We start from the raw sequence: 23,404 nt of genomic DNA, 5'->3' as shown, positions 1-23,404 counted from the left end.
TTAGCATGGCTTGAGTAATAAAAAACAAGGGTAATGTCGATGGTGTGCCATCGCAAATCCACTCAAGACATCCAAGGTGGGTTGTCATCAACATTTACACTTCTTTAGCGACTATCAGTGTTAGCATGGCTTGAGTAATAAAAAACAAGGGTAATGTCGATGGTGTGCCATCACAAATCCACTCAGACATCCAAGGTGGGTTGTCATCAACATTTACACTTCTTCAGCGACTATCACTGTTAGCATGGCTTGAGTAATAAAAAACAAGAGTAATGTCGATGGTGTGCCATCACAAATCCACACTCTTCCTGCCTAAAGCAAAGTTGAAAGATAGCAAAACAATCCACCAGGAACCCATTAAAAAAATTCGAGATTTATTTTAAAAAATAAAAAATCTTCCGTTTTGACTCCGGTGACAGCAAGTTTCCACGCCCTGGGTCATGAGGCATGGGGTGCGGGGGGGACGGGGGAGGGGTTGTCAAATTGAGAAAATCGTTACATATTTCATGCATTCCCCAATGTTGATTACATATACAAAACTTCATTTTAAAAATGTTTAAAAAGTGTCCGGAATTGCATTTTTTGGCAGTTGACATGTGCCATGGTACCAGGGGCGGGGCCAAAAATAATACGGCTCTTGCACCTTTGTGCCATGTGGTGATATCAACTGAGGTTTGGTGAATTTCCACACAACCATTTGAGGAGATAGGGTCACAGACAGACAGAGCGAATACAATGCCCCCACACCCCCCCCCCCCCCACCCCCATTGTTTGTTTTTTTCCTTTGCAAAAAGCGTGGGGACACAAACATTTTGGTGGGGCACAAACCTCACCCAAAAGGCTGCACCATGTCTTCGCCACGGCGCTTTCCACCAGTGGAATTCCGGCTGTGGCCACCCATGAAACGATTGAAAAGACTGCCGTGTCCAAAGATGTGGGAAAGGACATCGTCCATGCCACCACCGCTGCCAGCACCTTCACGCAAACCCTCCTCCCCGAAGCGGTCGTAAAGCTGACGCTTCTCTGGGTCCGACAGGACCTCATAAGCAAATGTCATCTCCTTGAACTAAAGATATGGGACGGGGAAGCTCATTGGATTATTTATAATCCTCAACACATCATACTGTTAGCCATAAACCATGTATGCTTTGCCATATTTATTATCGTAAAGAGAAATCAGTTACTCAATTATTATAGTTTTAAAGTCATGGCATCAATCCATTTAATGCTAGTTCAATAGGAAAAGGTTATTTTTCTTTACCAAACCGAGGGCTACCACATCGATTCCGCCTAAGCTAGAGAAAGCTACACTGAGCTATGAGGAGCGGCTGAAGGAGAAAGACTTTATACATGAGTAAAGAGGCCTCGAGTGAGTAAAGTAAAGTAAAGAGGCCTAATACATGAGTAAAGGGTTTCCCTCGCGGCTGTCTTTCCCTCATGGTCCCCCTGTACTGTCTTTCCCTCGCGGTCCCCCTGTACTGTCTTTCCCTCGTGGTCCCCCTGTACTGTCTTTCCCTCGTGGTCCCCCTGTACTGTCTTTCCCTCGCGGTCCCCCTGTACTGTCTTTCCCTCGCGGTCCCCCTGTGCTGTCTTTCCCTCATGGTCCCCCTGTGCTGTCTTTCCCTCGCGGTCCCCCTGTGCTGTCTTTCCCTCGTGGTCCCCCTGTGCTGTCTTTCCCTCGTGGTGCCCCTGTGCTGTCTTTCCCTCGTGGTCCCCCCCTGTGCTGTCTTTCCCTCGCAGTCCCCCTGTACTGTCTTTCCCTCATGGTCCCCCTGTGCTGTCTTTCCCTCGTGGTGCCCCTGTGCTGTCTTTCCCTCGTGGTCCCCCTGTGCTGTCTTTCCCTCGTCCCCCTGTGCTGTCTTTCCCTCGCGGTCCTCCTGTGCTGTCTTTCCCTCGCGGTCCCCCTGTGCTGTCTTTCCCTCGCGGTCCCCCTGTGCTGTCTTTCCCTCATGGTCCCCCTGTACTGTCTTTCCCTCGCGGTCCTCCTGTGCTGTCTTTCCCTCGCAGTCCCCCTGTACTGTCTTTCCCTCGCGGTTGTCAGCTCTTTCACGAGCCTCGATTCAGTATTTATTTATTTTTTTAAAGGTGATAACGAGATCAGATAGAGATGTTTAAGATCATGAAGGGTGGAGACAAAACTAGTACAAAAATCTTTTCAGCAGAATAGACAGCACCAGGACCAGGGCCCATAGCCTTGGAGTATAGAAGAGGAGAGTTAGGATGAGAGGAGGCAGGGGTCTTTCACTCAGAGAGGAATGGTCTACCTGGAAAGGTAGTGGCAGCACAAACAGTAGAACGGTTTAAATTGAAATTGGATACGTACTGAGGTGCGTTGGAGATAGGGGGGCAGGGTGGGGTACCTGGATATTGGCGAGACCTGGAGGGACATTGTGGATGGATGGGTGATGGTGTACACGTGTACCGATTGTGATGTCCGAGAGGATCTCATCAAAAGGTGAATATGCGGTCGGTGTTTGTACATTCCTCACCATACAACCCCCAACGTAAGCAAAATTAACGTTTTAAAATTCCACTCACATCATCCAAATTCGCTCAGAATTCCCCCATTTATTTTGATCAGCCCAGTCAAAAGTATACCTTTCTCAAAGCGGATGACATCATTCCGGTAGGTGGCGCCGGTGGCCAGCATTTCCGGTGCATTTCCGTCGAAGGATCTGAGGGCCTCCCATTCTATCAAATCCCATAACATCCCATCACAGGTAAATCGGATATAGGTGGCCGCGCTACCAACACCATTCCATTGCAGGATTATTGTTGGTGCTCGGCCCTCCCATCCTATCAATTCCCACAGCATCCCATCACCCATCCTTGAAAGCTATATCTGCTGGTTCAAATCATTTTAGTTTTTTGTACTCTGACTCATCAAACCAACTAATAAAATCAAGAAGAGAAGTGCACAAATGTAGGAAATTACACATATCCATTACAATTATTACAAATCCATGTGGAAAAGGAAAATCAGGGTAATTAAATAAACATGGGCGGATATTTTCAGGCCGTCCAATGCAAAAGGATTACCTTATCTCCAGCATCAGGATTCTTATCTGGGTGGAACTCCTTGGCAAGCTTGCGATATGCCTGTCAAGGAAAATAATAATCAATTCGTTTTTCCCGATATATCGACCTTAAAGGTGCTTTTTGAAAACCTTTCTTTTTCAGGAATACATTGATGTAATTTACCCTCAACTATAAATTCTTCCAAAAATCCTCAAGACAAAGGTGCACCATGAAAGGTTCAATTTTCAATACACAGTACCTCAATCTCCCTCAACATCAACGAACTTGCCACATTTATCCTTCAAGCTGTCTTTACCAAACAATACAAACCGTTTGATTGCACCTGCAGCCAGGCCTCAGCGAGAAACCCGCTTGGTGGGGAATACACCTCAGCATGCAACCCCCTTGGTGGGGAATACACCTCAGCATGCAACCCCCTTGGTGGGGAATACACCTCAGCATGCAACCCCCTTGGTGGGGAATACACCTCAGCATGCAACCCCCTTGGTGGGGAATACACCTCAGCATGCAACCCCCTTGGTGGGGAATACACCTCAGCATGCAACCCCCTTGGTGGGGAATACACCTCAGCATGCAACCCCGATGGCGGGGAATACACCTCAGCATGCAACCCCGATGGCGGGGAATACACCTCAGCATGCAACCCCGATGGCGGGGAATACACCTCAGCATGCAACCCCGATGGCGGGGAATACACCTCAGCATGCAACCCCGATGGCGGGGAATACACCTCAGCATGCAACCCCGATGGCGGGGAATACACCTCAGCATGCAACCCGCTTGATGATGAATACACCTCAGCATGCAACCCCAACAGCAGCGTTGGAGCCAGGGGTGTAGTTTTGACTCGGTGCTTTTCAAGGGAGCTAAGGACCGGGTTGTGCTGGCTAAGCCAGGATCGAGCGGGGAAACGTTGGCTGCCTGCCGCACGGCTCGGTGTGCTGGCGCACGTGACCGGCGCCATTGTTCAGGCGCTTCGACACGCATTCCCCTCAGCGACCGATCCCACCAAAGTACTCGTCGAGACCAGAGCCGAGTGCCAAATCAATGGGTGGGGGGTTCTTTTTATTTTTTTTCATCACTCCCCTGTTGTGTAATTGTGTCTGATGAAGGATCCTCAAATTCCCTGGTGTACACCCCGGTTTAGAATAGGTACACCGTATCCCTGCATGTCGTAAGAGGCGACTAAAAGGGTTGGCGTCAGGAAGGGCATCCGGCCATGAAAACATTGCCTCAAAAAGGGAACCATGACAACTACCACTACATATGGGCAGGGTACAGCCCGAAGTACCCCGTGGGGGACCCCACTCCCTCTCGTCAAAACTCAAGGTGGGGAACCCGATCGAAGCAAGGGTGGAATTCACTCCATTTATGACGATGAAACGTCTGATGCCCGACGTGGAGATCGGTTTCTGAGGTTTGGGACATGGAATGTAGGGACAATAACAGGGACATCAGAATAAGTGGTGGAAGTATTGGTCAGAAGAAGAGTGGACATATGTTGTGTGCAGGAGACGAGATGGAAGGGAAGTGGTGTGAGATTGGTGAAGGGTAGGCAGGGACAGAAATACAAGTTTGTGTGGCAAGGGTGCCCAGAAGACGTGCATGGTGCTGGTGTCCTGTTTTCTGAGGAGTTTGTAGACAGTGTGGTGAGTGTGACTAGAGTGAGTGAAAGGTTGATGATAGTGAAAATGATGATTGGAAAGCTCTTGGTGAACATCATCTCGGGATATGCTCCGCAGGTTGGTCAGAGCAATGAAGAGAAAGACATGTTCTGGTGTGCAATAGAGAAGCTGATGGAAAACGTGAAACATGAGGAAGTTGTTGTGGTAGGAGACCTAAATGGACATGTGGGAAGGAGTATGGACGGTTTTGAGGGAGTTCATGGGGGTTACGGATATGGTGTGAGAAATGGAGAAAGCGAAAAGATTTTGGAGTTTGCTGATGGAACTGATTTGTTGATTTGTAACACTCAGTTCTAGAAAGCGGATAATAAGCTTGTTACATACACGTCAGGTGGGTCGACGACAACCGTTGACTACTGTGGAAGTATACAAATATATACTATATTATTTGTTCTCATATCATTCTTTTCCAGAATGTGTTTTTCTGTGTAACTCTGTAGAAATGAAATCTGGAGGAGAAGGAGCTAAGTGCATTCCTGTTCGGACAGGTCAAGAGGGAGTGATCTACAGAGAACAGATAAGAAGTGCTTTACCATTTTTAAATGATAACAGCTGTTTAAAAGCTCTTAGGACTCTTCAAGATAGAAACCAGAGATTTACAAATGTCTCACTGTCTGGGCCGAAAGTCCCTGGTGTTGGGCTAGCGGCTAGGGTGCCGGCTTAGGATCCTAGGATCCTGGGTTCGAATCCCGGTCAATCGCTGAATTAACGCCAGGGGGGTTGACTCAGCCTGTCATCCTTCCGAGGTCGGCAAATTGAGTACCAGTTCACTGGTAATTCCCTGCTTGTCGTTAAAGGCGGCAAAAAGGGTTGGCGTCAGGAAGGGCATCCGGCCGTAAAACATTGCTTCAAAAAGGGGACCGAAAAACAACAACAACCACAGTTCCCGAAAAAGGACAACCCCCGCTTGCGGGGAAAAATGGCCTCTAAAAGGTGGTTGTTGTTTGTTTGTTCACTGTCTGGGCCGAAGGGCCCTGTGCGGAGTCCTGAATTCCATGCTCATATAAGGAAACGAGCTTTTATTATATAAGAAAGGGGCTTTGAGGAAAACGGGGCGCTGGCCAAGGAATGGAGCAGATCTGTGCACAGAAGAAGATTGTGGGTGCCACGACCGGCAGAACGATGCTTTGTTAAGTTTGGTCAGTTCATTAGTTAGTCAATATCTTGAATTAGTATGATTTAATAAACATTGTGTGAGAAGCAAAGGTGGAGTTTTCTTTGTCGTAAGGATTAGGAATTCTTCAATACTACCTGATGGTGCGGAGGAGAGATAGGAGGCACCTCCGGGACACAAAGGTGATCCCGGGGGAGGAGGCTGTTTCACAGCACCACTTGGTTGTCTGCGACATAAGGGTGAAAGGTGCGAGGAGAACTCGGTGGGTGAAGTACCAACCGAGAATGAAGGTGTGGAGGTTGAAAAAGGTGACAGTGAGGGAGGCATTAAAAGAGAGGTTGGGTATGGTCGAGGATGATGTGGTTGAGCTTGAAAGTAGTTGGATGTCAATGAAAGATAGTCTGTTGGGAGCCGTTGGTGAGGTATGTGGATGGACAAAAGGACCACCGAGGCACTCGGAAACATGGTGGTGGGATGATGAAGTTGGAAATAGGATTGACGAAAAGAGGAAGAAGTTCAAGGAGTGGCAGAGGCGAAGGGTACGGGGGCAGAAGAGGCAGAGCATGAAAGTTACAAGGCAGCCAAGAAGGCAGCAACGAAAGAGGTAGCAAAGGCACAGGAGGCATGCAGTAAAATGTTCAGAGAACGCTTGGATTCGGAAGAGGGTCAGAGAGCGGTATTCAGGATTGTAAAGCAGATAGTGAAAGAGAGGTGTGATGTGATGGGGGTGAGTTGCTTGAAGGATGAAGTGGGACAAATCATTGTGGACCCAGATGGAATTAAAGGAAAATGGAAAAGATATATGGAAATGCTGTTGAATGCAGATAATGAATGTGATGGCAACATAGAGAGTAACCCAGTTTTAGGACCGACAGAGAAGATAACCAAGAAGGAAGTTGAGGAAACGATAAAAGCAATATATATATATAAAAATAACCACCTTTAGAGGCCATGCAGTAAAATGTTCAGAGAAGCGATAAAAGCAATGAAGAGTAGAAAAGCGGGAGGGCCGACGGGAGTTATGGGAGATATGTTGAAGGCAGCAGGAAGTTGGGGTGTGAAGAGAATGACAGAGATCTGTAATCGGGTGGTGAAAGAAGGCCGCATTCCAGTGGATTGGGAACTGAGTACCCTCGTCCCTCTATACAAGGGGAAAGGTGACCATCTGGACTGTGGCTCGTATCGAGCGATAAAGTTATTGGAGCATGGAATGGAGGTATTGGAAAGGGTGATGGAGAGGAGGATAAGGAAGAAAGTGAAGACCGACGAAATGCAGTTTGGATTTAAGCCAGGAAGAGGAACGACAGACGCGCTTTTTATTGTAAGGCAGTTGCAGGAGAAGTACAATGAGAAGAGGAAGAAGTTGTTTCTTGGGTTTGTTGATCTGGAGAAAGCATTCGATAGGGTTCCATGCGAAGTAGTGACATGGGCATTGAGGAAGTTAGGAGTGGCGGAATGGTTGATCAGAGTAGTGATGGCAATGTACGAAAGAGCGCGCACAGCTGTAAGGACGAAGGACGGGAACAGTGGTGACCTTGAGGTGAAGGTGGGAGTGCATCAGGGGTCGGTACTAAGTCCACCACTATTTGTAGCTGTGATGGAGGTGCTGGCTCGGAACGTAAAGGAGGGTTTACTGTGGGAGTTGTTGTATGCAGATGATCTGGTGTTGATTGCAGAAAGTATGGATGGACTGAAGGAGAAGATGAACAAGTGGAAGGAATGTATGGAGACAAAAGGTCTTTAGTATAGGTGAATATTGGAAAGACGAAGGTGATGGCATGTGGTAAAGCATGTGGTGAGGTGAAAAGAACTGGGAAGTGGCCGTGTGCTGTGTGCAGGAAGAGTGTCTGAGTGAACGCCATTCAATGTACAATGTGCGCTGAGCAGGTTCGTCAAAAATGTAGTGGTCTGAGAGGGTCATTAACCAGTGTGGCAGCTACATTCAAGTGTAAGGTGTGCACAGAGGGAGCTGCAGATGGAGGAAATGTTGTTGGATCTTGGAGACTGCGTGAAGCTGGAAGGTGTGAAAACATTTTGCTACCTTAGCGGTTAGGGTGCCGGCTTGGGATCCTAGGATCCTGGGTTCGAATCCCGGTCGATCGCTGAATTAACGCCAGGGGGGTTGACTCAGCCTGTCATCCTTCCGAGGTCGGCAAATTGAGTACCAGCTTGCTGGGATGAATGATCCCGGTGTGTACCCTGGTTTTGAATAGGTACACCGTATCCCTGCGCATCGTAAGAGCGTGACCAAGGGCTGGCGTCAGGAAGGGCATCCGGCCATAAAAACATTGCCTCAAACAGGGAACCATGATTGTCATGGGGCCCGCAAGGCTAGCCCCCGCTCTCGCGGGGAAAATGGCCTTAAAACGATCATTCATTCATTCATATACCTAGGAGACATGCCGAATGGAGAAGGTGGATCAGACTCGGCAACGGTTGCTTGAGTGAGATGTGCATGGAAGAAGTTTCGGGAACTGAGTGGCGTGCTGACTAGGAGGGGAGTGTCGTTGAAGCTGAAGGGAAAGGTGTATGCTGCATGTGTGAGAAGTGTTATGATTTATGGGAGCAAGACATGGGTAATGAACGTAGAGCAGCAACGAAGGCTGGAAAGGGTGGAAATGCGAATGGTTCGGTGGATTTGTGGAGTATCGTTGAGAGAGGAAGACATATGATGAACTGCGAAAGATGATGGGAATAGAGCCTGTGATGGATGCTGTTAAGAGAAACAGGTTGAGATGGTTTAGTCATGTGTTGAGGAAGGATGAAAGTGACTGTTTGAGAAGAGTGATGGAAATGAATGTGGAAGGAAGTAGAGGATGGGGAAGACCGAGAAAGACTTGGCTAAAGATGGTGGAAGAAGAAATGCGGGTAAGGGGGTTAACAAGGGGAGATGCAGAAAATAGGGCAAAATGGAGAAGATTTTCACGGGGACCGCAAGACTAACCCCCGCTCTAGCAGGGAAAATTGCCTTAAAATGCCTGTTGTTGTTGTATGCAACCCCCTTTGGGTGGTGGGGAGTTAAATCGCTACAATCTCCATCGTATGACCCCGAGTACTCCTGTGAAGTTTGGTTGAGATTGGATAAGTAACGATCAAATGCACCGCGGTCAAAATAAATAAATAATAATAATAATAATAAATCAGACAGACACACACGGACATGGACAAACACAGACACGGACACACGCACACACGAACACACGCAGACACACGCAGACACGGACACACGCAGACACGGACACACGCAGACACGGACACACGCAGACACGGACACACGCAGACACGGACACACGCAGACACGGACACATGCAGACACGGACACACGCAGACACGGACACACACACAGACACACACAGACACAGACACAGACAGAGACACAGACAGAGACCAAATTGCATATTTTAGTATGATTCCTTCCCCTATTGTTCTTGATCTACCCCTGCTGGCCCAGAACATTACAATTAACAATTGTCTTTATACCTCCACCACCAAAGGTGGGAAGCCTGGTGTTGGCTTAGCGGTTCGGGTGCTGGCTTGGGATCCTGGGATCGTGAGCTCGAATCATGGTCAATTGTTGAATTAACGCCAGAGGGGTTGACTCGGCCTGTCATCCTTACGAGGTCGGCAAATTGAGTACCAGTTCACCAGTAATTGGGACACTGCATCAGCGGCACAAACATGCTTCCAGAGAAATGATGCAACCAGCGGCCACAGGCTGCATATGAAAACAACAACAACCACCAAAGGTGGACAGAGGTTATGTTTTCACCCCTATTTATTTGTCCGTGGGCAGCACAAAATCTCAAAATGTTATGGACGGATTTGGACAAAACATGGTGGACAGGTTGGGAGTGTGTCCAGGAAGAGTCGATTCAATTTAGATGAAGATCCCGAATGTACAATGAATGAATGAATGAATGAATGAATGAATGTGAATGAATCTTCCTCTCCCGAATGTACATTGGAATAAGAGAATTTATTTATTAAAGTGATTCCTCACCATTGATTTTCCTCTTCCTCACCACATGTCCAATCCACATTAAGTTTCTCCTCTTCCTCTCCACATGTCTAATCCATTTCAATGTTCTCTTCCTCTCCACATGTCCAATCCATATTAAGTTTCTCCTCTTCCTCTCCGCATGTCCAATCCATATTAGTCTTCTCCTCTTCCTCTCCACATGTCCAATCCATATCAATGTTCTCTTCCTCTCCACAGGTCTAATCCACATTCTTCTCCTCTTCCTCTCCGCATGTCCAATCGACATTAATCTTCTCCTCTTCCTCTCCACATGTCCAATCCACATTAATCTTCTCCTCTTCCTCTCCACATGTCCAATCCACATTAATCTTCTCCTCTTCCTCTCCACATGTCCAATCCATATCAATGTTCTCCTCTTCCTCTCCACATGTCTAATCCACATTCTTCTCCTCTTCCTCTCCACATGTCCAATCCACATTAAGTTTCTCCTTTTCCTCTCCACATGTCTAATCCACATTAATCTTCTCCTCTTCCTCTCCGCATGTCCAATCCATATTAGTCTTCTCCTCTTCCTCTCCACATGTCCAATCCATATCAATGTTCTCTTCCTCTCCACATGTCTAATCCACATTCTTCTCCTCTTCCTCTCCGCATGTCCAATCCACATTAATCTTCTCCTCTTCCTCTCCACATGTCCAATCCACATTAATCTTCTCCTGTTCCTCTCCACATGTCTAATCCATATCAATGTTCTCTTCCTCTCCACATGTCCAATCCACATTAATCTTCTCCTCTTCCTCTCCACATGTCCAATCCACATTAAGTTTCTCCTTTTCCTCTCCACATGTCTAATCCACATTAATCTTCTCCTCTTCCTCTCCGCATGTCCAATCCATATTAGTCTTCTCCTCTTCCTCTCCACATGTCCAATCCATATCAATGTTCTCTTCCTCTCCACATGTCTAATCCACATTCTTCTCCTCTTCCTCTCCGCATGTCCAATCCACATTAATCTTCTCCTCTTCCTCTCCACATGTCCAATCCACATTAATCTTCTCCTGTTCCTCTCCACATGTCTAATCCATATCAATGTTCTCTTCCTCTCCACATGTCCAATCCACATTAATCTTCTCCTCTTCCTCTCCACATGTCCAATCCACATTAATGTTCTCTTCCTCTCCACATGTCCAATCCATATGAATCTTCTCCTGTTCCTCTCCACATGTTTAATCCATATCAATGTTCTCTTCCTCTCCACATGTCCAATCCACATTAATCTTCTCTTCCTCTCCACATGTCCAATCCACATTAATCTTCTCCTCTTCCTCTCCACGTGTCTAATCCATATGAATCTTCTCCTCTTCCTCTCCACATGTCTAATCCATATCAATGTTCTCTTCCTCTCCACATGTCCAATCCACATTAATCTTCTCCTCTTCCTCTCCACATGTCCAATCCATATTAATCTTCTCCTCTTCCTCTCCACATGTCTAATCCATATCAATGTTCTCTTCCTCTCCACATGTCTAATCCATATCAATGTTCTCTTCCTCTCCGCATGTCCAATCCACATTAATCTTCTCCTCTTCCTCTCCACATGTCTAATCCATATCAATGTTCTCTTCCTCTCCACATGTCTAATCCATAACAATGTTCTCTTCCTCTCCGCATGTCCAATCCACATTAATCTTCTCCTCTTCCTCTCCACATGTCTAATCCATATCAATGTTCTCTTCCTCTCCACATGTCTAATCCATATCAATGTTCTCTTCCTCTCCACATGTCCAATCCACATTAATCTTCTCCTCTTCCTCTCCACATGTCCAATCCATATTAATCTTCTCCTCTTCCTTTCCACATGTCTCATCCATATCAATGTTCTCTTCCTCTCCAAATGTCTAATCCACATTAATCTTCTCTTCCTCGCCGCATGTCCAATCCACATTAATCTTCTCTTCCTCGCCGCATGTCCAATCCACATTAATCTTCTCCTCTTCCTCTCCACATGTCTAATCCATATCAATGTTCTCTTCCTTTCCACATGTCTCATCCATATCAATGTTCTCTTCCTCTCCAAATGTCCAATCCACATTAATCTTCTCTTCCTCGCCGCATGTCCAATCCACATTAATCTTCTCCTCTTCCTCTCCACATGTCTAATCCATATCAATGTTCTCTTCCTCTCCACATGTCTAATCCATATCAATGTTCTCTTCCTCTCCACATGTCTAATCCATATCAATGTTCTCTTCCTCTCCACATGTCCAATCCACATTAATCTTCTCCTCTTCCTCTCCACATGTCCAATCCATATTAATCTTCTCCTCTTCCTCTCCACATGTCTAATCCATATCAATGTTCTCTTCCTCTCCACATGTCTAATCCATATCAATGTTCTCTTCCTCTCCACATGTCCAATCCACATTAATCTTCTCCTCTTCCTCTCCACATGTCCAATCCATATTAATCTTCTCCTCTTCCTCTCCACATGTCCAATCCATATTAATCTTCTCCTCTTCCTCTCCACATGTCCAATCCATATTAATCTTCTCCTCTTCCTCTCCGCATGTCCAATCCACATTAATCTTCTCCTCTTCCTCTCCACATGTCCAATCCATATTAATCTTCTCCTCTTCCTCTCCACATGTCTAATCCATATCAATGTTCTCTTCCTCTCCACATGTCTAATCCATAACAATGTTCTCTTCCTCTCCGCATGTCCAATCCACATTAATCTTCTCCTCTTCCTCTCCACATGTCCAATCCATATCAATGTTCTCTTCCTCTCCACATGTATAATCCAATCAATGTTCTCTTCCTCTCCACATGTCCAATCCACATTAATCTTCTCCTCTTCCTCTCCACATGTCTAATCCATAACAATGTTCTCTTCCTCTCCACATGTCCAATCCACATTAATCTTCTACTCTTCCTCTCCACATGTCCAATCCACATTAATCTTCTCCTCTTCCTCTCCACATGTCCAATCCATATTAATCTTCTCCTCTTCCTTTCCACATGTCTCATCCATATCAATGTTCTCTTCCTCTCCAAATGTCTAATCCACATTAATCTTCTCTTCCTCTCCGCATGTCCAATCCACATTAATCTTCTCTTCCTCAGTATTAATAACTTTGAGCCTCTTTATTTTGTCCACACTCCTCTGCTTTACCCTTTCGTGTTGCCCCACATATCAATCTCATAATCCTTAGAGCTCTGTCCTCTTCTTCTACCCTCGTTACCCATCTCTCACTACTGTACACCAAAACTCGTCGAATACAGGATAAATGGACTCCACTTTTGACATTGCTTGGGGTATATTTGTTTGTTAACATGCCCCTCAACTCACTCCACTTATTCCATGCTACCTTATCGTAGTCCTCACAGATAAATCCGTTCCACCACCTGCATCAAACGGATCTCCCACATAACAAGAACTCGAAACCTTTTCCAGATTTTAAACCTCATACTCCACTAGCCCATGTAACATGTCCTCTGTTTCTTATTTTCCATTCATGCACTTTTTACATCTGAAACGACCAAACACTCTACCCAAACTTACCTCAACTCGAACGCATTTCCGATGACTCCACCTTTTCCACAAAACACCGAATATAATTTGACCTTTAACACAGGTCACACAAGGCCATGTCCCACTTTCTTTCTTCACCACTAACCATCAGTTTTGTCTCATCTAGATTCACCCTCCATTCCTCCCTTCAACATATGAAACATATGAAACATCTCCTTCGCCTCCAATTCTGTCTGTTCTTGCTGTCAACATGAGATCATCTGCATGTAATAGTTCCCATGGGAATCCTACCTTCACGCTTCACCTCTTTCGTAAGCACTTCTGTAACTAGTACAAAAGGTAAGGGCTTCAACACCGATCCCTGATGTAAACCTTCACATGACTACATCCTGCACTAGTTATTACTCATGTTCTTGGCCTCATACGTTGACACAACTACCTTCACCAAATCCTCTGTTACCCCGTCTCCTAAATGCGGATTCCACAACCACCCTTGGTACTTGATCATATGCCTTCTCAAGATCAACAAACACGTGGTATAACTTCCTCTTTAATCTGCCTCATCATAAAGATTGTATCTGTCATCGACCTTCCAACTCAAAGACAAAATTGGCTCTCATCTGCACTGACAACTCGCGTGTGTATATATATATATAATCTTTAATGTCCAATACAGAAAATGTCCAATAAATCCAACAGCGGCGTAGCCAGGCTTGTTTGATACTTTTGTTAAAGAGCATAGTATTACCTGGGTAGGGATACCAGTTAGCAAATAATGCAAGTATTAAATGTTTTGCTCTGTAAGTCTCTAAGCTGGCTGTCACCATGGAAATGAAGAGATTGTCACCATGGAAACGAATAACCCCCCCCCCCCCACCCACCTACCTACCTTCAACTCCCTCCTCCCCCCACCCCCCTCCAACTCCTTCCCTCCCTCCTACCCTCCCCCCCCCCCCCCACTCCCCTCCCCTCCACCAACCTCCAACTCCCAACTTCCTTCTCCCCCCTCTCAACTTTCTCCCCTACACCCCAACCTTCCCCCACCCCACACCACACCATACCAACCACCACCCCTCCCCCCCCAACCCAAACAAATTAGTTACGGCTTGTTAGCAGTAATCAGAATTATCAGAATACCGCTTCAAATAGTCATGAAACATACACCGCTTCAATCCAGTAACTTTGCAGTCACGACAAAGGGATTGTAGTGTTACGATTACATTTACTATATTAGTATTACTAACATTATTATTATATTATTACAAAAACGTCACTACTGTATTAAGGCTGGTTAAAAAAAAAATCCTATTTATCATCGCCGCCCACCCCATAAAAGTCGCCCGCCCCTAAAAAATCTTCTTCTGTTTTTTTTGCTCACGAAGTCAGTAAAATCCGTTCCCGCTCAGTGGAACAGATTCGAATTTTGTATGTGCTCGCGTACTGTCTGAGCCAAGTTACATGTGCGCGACAGTTTGACAGAAAATGCCGTTCGTTGTTTGCCAAATTCGGCGAACGTCCAGTGTCCTAAAGGCGTGGGTTGGTGTCAAAGTGCCAGAAAATATCACTCTAGACGAACTGTATTATGAGCTCGTGTCGGGAACGCTCGATAAGAAATATAACCGTTTTAATGTACGTTGTTGTTGTTGAATATTTAGTGTGTGCGGGTTTTCCCCCTCACTCGCCATTCACATGGACCGCAAGGTTTTGCTTCTGATAAATGGGGTGTGCGCTTCCTTATTTTATTCATAAAGAATGGTGGGAAATGTTGGACTCCAGTTCTGTTCTAAACTAAAATCTGTCGATGTATCTGCACTGGGATCCCAGATCTGTATTTCTAGTTTTCATTCCCGGGTGGTTCAAAATTCCAAACCAAATCCAGACTTGGAAAAAACACAATTTCAGTACAAAACACTGAATTTCATCTGAGACTGATGAATACTTGCAATTATTAGTTGTGAAAGGGTGTGTGTGTGTGTGTGTGTGTGTGTGTGTGTGTGTGTGTGTGTGTGTGTGTGTCTCTTTTTTTTTCAATGTACAATTTTTCCCCACATTTTTGTTGTTTGAACCTTGATGTTTGTGGCTTGGCTGATAGGTAAACAGTATGGTAGACAATATACAAGTATATTTTATAGTGATTTTTCTTTTTCAGGTGTTGAGGACACCAATGGAGTGGTAAACATCTCAGTGGGAGATAAAAAGACTATGACCCATGTTGCAGCTAGAGATTCAACATTGGCAGATGTCATCAATACCCTTGGAAATTTCATTGAGTTCGTTATTACTGTCCTGGATCAGCCAAACCAACAGAAGACCAATGAGCATAATGCTTTCGATATGTATGAATGCTATGGCAATAGCTGCTGATAGATACATGTATGGCAACCGGACATTATTCTTAAAAGCCGAAGTTTTGGTCTGCCATTGTTATATGTATCAGCAAATATTAAAAGTAAACAGAACTCGATGTGACAGTGGTTTCTTTATTTTCTTTATTTGAATCGTATCAGTGCGTACATATGAAGGTTTCCTAGTTTAGAAATCATAACATGATTCATCATGTATGTCCGATCAAGTATATTTTTTAAAAAAACATATTGTGCGTTGAATAATCCATTAAAATTTCACTTTAACAAAAAAAAAAAAAAAAAACCCCTCCCTCCCTCCCTACCCACGTTTTTGAAAAAAACGTGATGATAAACAGGAAAAAAATTTTAACCAGCCAAAGAAACCTGGGCTAATTTGTCCGAAGCGGCCTGAAGGTGAGCCATGTAGGCATGAAGGCCTTTACGTACTGTGTCGATGGAAGACCCGTAGATGCTTTCAATATTTGGTCATTTTAGCAATCGGTTTGTTTGCGTTTCACACTGAATAAAAAAATGTGAAGCGAGAGCATGGTGATTGTGATATATGACAGGTTCGACGATATGGTCGACAATATGTTCGACCTGAACAGCATATAAATCAAAATGGTGGAGTGTGGAGTTAGCCGCCGTACGCCGTAATGACATCACATCTCCCCTGTCATGTAACCAGATCCTCAGCTCTAATTAGTGTATGTTTGTGATGGACATACATACATGCATACAAACATGCATGCATAGGGACAAACTGTTCTAGACAGCGTTGCCCAAGGGCTATGCCATAAAAATTGCCTTACTTCTGAGGGGAAAGTGGGGAGAGGGGGGGGTAGGGTGTTCAGAAAAAAAAACAAAATCTGAAATTTGATATGCATAGGTGCTCAAAACATGAGGAAGCAGGTAATAAACACCTGGCAAAAATTTCAAGTCAATCCATTATAATTAAGTGACAGCTCAACAGACCCAAAGTTTTGAATGAGCTAACATATATATTATATAATATATATACGTTGTAACGCTTATGTATAAGTATACACTATACATTATACAATGTATTGCATATTATATATGTTATTATGCAAGAATTTGATATTTGTATAAAAATAAAGTTTCTCTTTTTCCCTTTTTTGCAGTAATCAATCAATGATGAGTGCAGCAGTTGCAGCAGGTTATCAAACAAGGGATTCTCTCAGCATTTGGTTGCTGGGAGAAATGATTCCGGCACTTGAGGGCAATCAATTACCCACCAATCGTCAAGTATTATGTCATCTGTTCTTCGATTTGAAGATCAACAAACTGGATGTTCCAAGAAGCTGTTCAAATGTCTTTGATGATGTACTTCAGTTTTGGCATATGGCTAACATTCCCACAAAGCACAAACCAAATGCAATTGCAAAACTTAAAGCTTTCTATGAGGAGTATGTCCTTCTTAGGAAAAACAAGGCACGGCGAACGGAGAGGCAGGGTCAATTGGAGACTGATTTTAGCCATGAACTGAATCAGCTATTTGATCTATCACATGCTAATTCTGAACAGCTTTATATCAAAATTCCACAGGATTTTGAGTTCCTTTAAGATCAACAAGGACCCAGGAAGATGATAATGACCGGAGAAGACTTGCAGTTCAAAAAGCGAGAAGAGAAACGACAGAAACGACAAGGTGAAGAGATGATGCGCATTGAAAAAGAACAGGAAGCAAAAAAAGAGATGGTGATGAACCCTAATGAAGTGCTGGATGATTCATCACAATCAACAGGTGAAGAATCTGCAAATGATGAGCCTGTGGAGATTAACAAATATTTCTCAAAACAAATCGATACGCCTGAAACATCAGGAGCAACAACTCCAATGACTATGAAGTTGGACAAACGTTGCATCGTAGAAGACCCTTTAGTTGCAGCAAGTTTGGATAGAACTGGAACTACACCACGTGAAGCAATGCACATCATTGGTCCTGCACTGAAAGCTGCTGGGGTCCCTGTAAGCAGACTGACACTGTCAACAACTTCACTTTATGAAGCTCGAAGGACAGTCCGCAAGTCAATTGGAGAAACTATTCAGGAAAACTTTTCGCCTGATACGCCTCTTGTTGTACATTTTGATGGCAAGCTGATGCCAGACAATGATGGTACAATGGCTGATCGTTTGCCTGTTGTTGTATCTGGAAAAGACGTAGAAAAGCTTCTTGGCATTCCAAAACTTCAATCTGGTACTGGAATCCTGATGGGAGAAGCAGTCATTAAGTTCATCAATGAATGGGATGGTGTGTCTGAATGGCTTGCTGGATTATGTTTTGACACAACAAGCACAAATACAGGACTCCATATGGGTGCAATCACAATCATTCAAAATGCCTTAAACAAACGCCTACTGTTTTTGGCTTGTCGGCATCACATATTTGAAATCATTGCTTCAGCTGTATTTGACACATTCTTTGTTGCATCTGGACCACAAATTGGCATTTTCGGTCGCTTTAAGAAGCATTGGACTTCCATTGACACAAGCAAGTTTGCATCACTTGCCACAAGCCTTGATGGCAGTGAAAAGGTTTGGTTTGAAAACAATCGCGACTCTGCAATAACTTTTCTTCGCAGTCAACTAATGGACAAACAGCCAAGAGATGACTATTTGGAATTCATTAGACTGGCTCTCATCACACTTGGGGATAATGTGGAAGGACATGTAAAGTTCAGCCCACCTGGAGCATACCATCGTGCACGCTGGATGGCTAAAGGCATATACTGCCTCAAGATATCCTGTTTTCGCGACAAGTTTCAGCTATCTGCACATGAATTCCAGTCACTAAGACGTATTTGTCTCTTCACAGTCACCTTGTATGTAAAAGCATGGTTCACTGCAAATGATACTTGCAATGCACCTTCCAATGACTTACACCTTCTTCAGGCTATGGAAGACTACTCTGAAGTCGATTAAAAGGTTGCCAAGACGGCTCTGTCAAAATTGAGGAGTCATCTATGGTATTTGAGTGAAGATTTGGTTGGCTTAGTTCTCTTCTCTGACAAAATTGCAGTGGAGGTGAAAAAGGATGTGGTAAACTCCTTAGAAAACCCTGAGATGAAAGAAGATGTGAGAAGAGTTCATGTTCCTGCCAGTCACGCATTCAAAGGGAGGCAGCTAGCTGAGTTTGTGACAAGAAGGTCTCTCAATCTCTTCTGTGCTCTGAAGTTGTCAAAGGAGTTCCTTAAAAGCGATCCTGAAACATGGAGCTCGAATCAAGACTATATTCTTGCCCAAGAAAAAGTTTCTGCACTACGTGTGGTCAATGATTGTGCTGAACGTGCCATAAAGTTGGCTACAGATTTCAACCTTGCCCTCACTCATGATGAAGAACAGCGTCAGCTCATCTTCCAAGTGGTAGAACAACACAGGAAATTGATCAGAAAGCCACTGAAAAAACATTTCTTTGAGGACAACACAACCTAATGATATCTACTTAATATGATAAAGACAGTGGTTTCTATCATGTGAAAACATTTGACATATGACTTATAATTTTCTTAATTGAAAAATATGTTTTTGAGTAATTAAATGATTTAAAAAGTAAAGCATTGAAAGCTATATTAAATCACTAGTTTTCCGAAAAATTGGTTCTTTTTTCATTTCTACATATGACTTGAGCTGTCACTTAATGTATACTGATCCACCTGAAAGTTGTCACATTTGTTCATAATGTCCAACCGCACAAAATTAGAGGGTATGCGTTTTTGAAAAAAAAAAAAATTCACACCATATAATTTCTGAACACCCCAGTGGGGGGGGTTATTGGACAAGCACACCTTATTAATGCCCGAATTCAAAAAGTGACCGTTAAGACCTCACCTGCCATTGACTTGTCAGAAATATCTACTTTTTTTAGCACCACCTCTAACCCTTCCCCAAATTTTCTTCTATCCTCGACTACATGTAATTGTGGTACATAATCTGACGAGTTATAAACTTCAATTTCACGATTCTCGCGCTATATCTCGAGTGTGACAGAACTTTGTGTATAAACCTTCCTGCAACTAGCACACAGAAAACCCGTTTAGTCCCTTTCCATCCTGACCAGGATAGCGTGTACCTCTCCCTGTCCTGTACCAATCGTCCTTGCTTTTTGACCTATCCATCTCGGGTCCTGCACACAACACGCATCTTTAACATTTCCACCACTTCCTCACTTCTCCCACTCATTGCCTCCACATTAGCTGTATCAACTCTCAGCACGACCTCCACCACATTCTTTTTCCTATGTGCCAGGGGCCTATTAACAGCACCTGGCTGTTTACCATGGTAATAAAGTCAATTTCCCCTTATTTGACCACCTTTCTGGTTGACGTAGGTACATAATCACCGAAGACCCAAAACACCCCGAAGACTCAAAACACCCCGAAGACCCAAAACACCCCGAAGACCCAAAACACCCCGAAGACCCAAAACACCCCGAAGACCCTTAAATTTCACGTGCATTTCACGTGCATTTCACGCATTTCACATTTCACTTACATTTCACGTGCCTTCGATACGGTCTGGCACCCTGCTCTGCTCACCAAACTCTCCTCCTTTGGTATCCATGGAAATCTCCACGCATGGCTGGCGGACTTCCTCTCTGGTCGTAGTCAACGTGTGGCCCTGAATGGGTTTCTCTCATCTCCTCTTCCTGTTCAGGCTGGAGTTCCCCAAGGTAGTGTTCTGGGCCCTGTGCTTTTTCTGGTCTTCATCAATGATCTCTCTGACTCTCTTGAAAATCCTCTCTATCTCTTTGCTGACGACTCTACTCTCTGTCGCTCCATTCCTCATCCCTCAGATCGGCAGTCTGCAGCCTCCTCACTCTCTGCAGACCTGGACAAAATCACAGACTGGTCAAACAAGTGGAACCTGTCTTTCAATCCTGACAAATCTCACACTCTTACAATGTCTCTCCGAAAGGACCGACTGGACAACCCTCCCATCTACTTTCTCAACAATCCTCTCCAAGAAGTTCTGTCGCTCAAGCTTTTGGGTCTCACTATCTGCCATGATCTTTCTTGGGAAAACCACATTTCCAAGCTGGCCTCCAAAGCCAGTCGCCGACTGGGCATCCTCCGTCGTGCGAAGTCCTTCCTTGGCACACCTGAGCTCCTCACCACATACAAGGCTTTCATCCGCAGCTCAATGGAATACTGTTCCCCCCTCTGGGCTGGTGCTCCTGCCTCACACCTTGCTCGGCTTCACGCTGTTGAGGCCAAAGCTTTCAGAATCATTGGAATCTCCTGCGATGTAGTCAACACTGAGGGCCTTTCACTCACTCACTGCAGGCAGGTTGGTGGTCTTTCTGTCTTCTACCGACTCCTCTCCGGCCTTGCTCCCCCAGCTCTCTCTGTGCTCTGTCACCCCAATATTCCTTCAGGTCGCACAAGATCTGCCTGCAACCCTCTTATGGTTAAACTGCCAAAGTCTAGGCTCTCTGCTCACCTTCACTCTTTCATTCCCCTTTTCTTCCACCTCTGGAACAAACTCCCCCACTCCCTTCAATCCCACTCCTCCCTCCAGGTCTTTAAAACAGCTGTTCACCACCATCTCTTATCTTCCCCCATCGAAAACCTTGATCTTTTCTACCCCTGGTAATTCACCCCAGAGTCCTTGCAGTGTTCATATGTTTTATTCCTCTCCCACCTCCCCCCAAGTCCTCCCGATGTCTCTGCTCTCAAATGTTGTGTTTGTGTCCTTCCCCCTCTTCCCCCCTCTCTTTTGTGTCCTTCCCCCTCTCTCCCCATCTTGTCTGCCGCTCCCCTTGTTTTTTGTGTTTTGTGTGTCGGTTTGTCTTTTTGTGTGATTAATGTTAGCTCTTTCACGAGCCTCGATCTTGTATACAAAAAAAAAAAAAAAAAAAAAAAAAAGACCCTTTATACCCAGAATAACCAAAATGCCCCAAAGACCCTTAAAGACCCAGAGGAACCAAAAGACCCAAAAGACCTAAAAGCCCCTGAAGACACCAAAGACCCAAAAGACCCCGAAGATTCCAAAGACCCCGAAGACCCAAAACACCCCAGAGACCCAAAATATCCTTAAAGGCCCAGAGGATCCAAACGATTCTGAAGACCCAAATGGCCCTGAAGACCAAAAACACAATGAAGACCCAAAAGACCCCGAAGACCCAAAAGACACCGAAATGGTCAAAGTCAAAGATCCCTATCCCTCTGAAACGACGTGTGGTGAGGTGTGCGGAGAGCGCCGAGTCACGCTAGTGTAGTACATATAACATAGTTATGGCAGTCGAGCAGGACAAAGAACGTTCTGTGTGTGGTGTGGTGTGGTGTGGTGTGGTGTGGTGAGGTGAGGTGAGTAGCGAGGATCAGCTGCCTCGCCGGTTAGGACACCGTTCATGAACGGGACACTCAGTCACATCCATAGGTCCGCGCTATCAAAGACGTAACTAAACCAGTTATTCGAGTTTGTTACGTACCGGTACAGTATAAACACTCACACTTTGCATCCCACGCACACACACTCGCTCCTTCACCTCAGGCTCAAACAAAGCGCACACCGCACACGCTCACCTTTTTTAAATCCGGTTCGCTAACATCAGGCGACACGCCGAGCAACTCGTACAACCTGGTATCTTGCACCTCAGCCATCGCCGTGCCAGGCCAACCGTTACGACGCGGTTACGTCATGGGTCGCGAGACACTCATTTAACGCTATTACGGCGTCCGGCATTCATTTTTTTCATGTCCTTGGAAGCGAACTGAACAAATTGTTTTTATTGTGTGCATGCCGAATGCAAAATCAAACGTTGTTGTTTTATAACTAACTATCAAAATGGTTAAAATGAATTATAAATGCAGGTTCCGGTATACAGTATTATTGTTTCATCTCTACGGCGATTCTTTTTCTTTCTTTAAAAAAGTCGATGCCCAGTGTGGCTATAGGTATACTGTATTATACACCTCAATTTGTTAACAACGCAAACTTAATGTTGGAATTAAAAATCACCAAATAAGAACGACGCCTTCCCGGCAAAAGCACAACCAAGTGGAAGTTTTGCTTTAAAGACGAATTAATTATCGTCATCAACATCATCATATTCGGGGCTGAGGGTGATGAGGTGATCCTGAGATGAGCAGACTTGTAGTTATAGAAGGTGGAAGCGCTCATTCCACCAGTGCTTGTCTTATTTAGAATACGCCATAATTAAAATTTAGAATACGTCATTAGAGATTTGGAGAGAATTTGGAGAGATCGACAATCAGACATTTGGACAGGGTCGGCGTCATGGGGGGGCATTCGCGGGTCATGCCCCCCCCAAATGAATTATTGTCCCCCCCCCCCCCTCCCTCTCCCCCATCCCCAGGCCAAGCCTTTGGTGCCAAACTTTGCCAGCCTTGGTTTTCATGATTATTACGCAAAATGTTGAATGATTTTTGGGTCTGTCTGCTTTTTAAGAGTGGAGTATACAGTCTATTTCAAATGACGTTCAAATGACGTGCACAGTGGTGTGTGTGAGAGAGGGACAGAGGGAAAGAGAAAGACGTGGCTTGCACGTAGGCTATAGTGTGTGTGTGTGTGTGTGTGTGTGTGTGTGTGTGTGTGTGTGTGTGTGTGTGTGTGTGTGTGTGTGTGTCTTTGCAGCATGTTTTTAAATTCGAACTGGGTTGGTGTGTGTGTTGGTTGTTGACGGCAAACTCTTATTATCAAGCATTTACATCATAGATTGAGTTC

At 44.9% G+C, this 23,404-nt stretch overlaps 1 protein-coding gene across 1 annotated transcript in view; it reads right to left on the bottom strand.

Moving 5' to 3' along the window:
• The window catches only part of LOC137433739 (dnaJ homolog subfamily A member 2), a 45,741-nt gene extending 23,314 nt beyond the window's left edge, over positions 1 to 22,427 (bottom strand). The window contains exons 1-3 of the mRNA XM_068126013.2: positions 22,243 to 22,427; positions 3,040 to 3,099; positions 834 to 1,066 (exon numbers count right to left, since the gene is read on the bottom strand). Of these exons, the coding sequence (XP_067982114.2) occupies positions 834 to 1,066; positions 3,040 to 3,099; positions 22,243 to 22,320 (371 nt within the window). The 5' untranslated portion in view covers positions 22,321 to 22,427. The remainder of the gene's footprint in view (positions 1 to 833; positions 1,067 to 3,039; positions 3,100 to 22,242) is intronic.
• Positions 22,428 to 23,404: the final 977 nt, after the last annotated feature.

This window comes from Myxine glutinosa, chromosome 10 (assembly GCF_964187855.1).
Source record: "Myxine glutinosa chromosome 10, kmMyxGlut1.1, whole genome shotgun sequence".
NCBI lineage: Eukaryota > Metazoa > Chordata > Myxini > Myxiniformes > Myxinidae > Myxine > Myxine glutinosa.
This window is presented reverse-complemented; position numbering and strand designations above follow the sequence as displayed.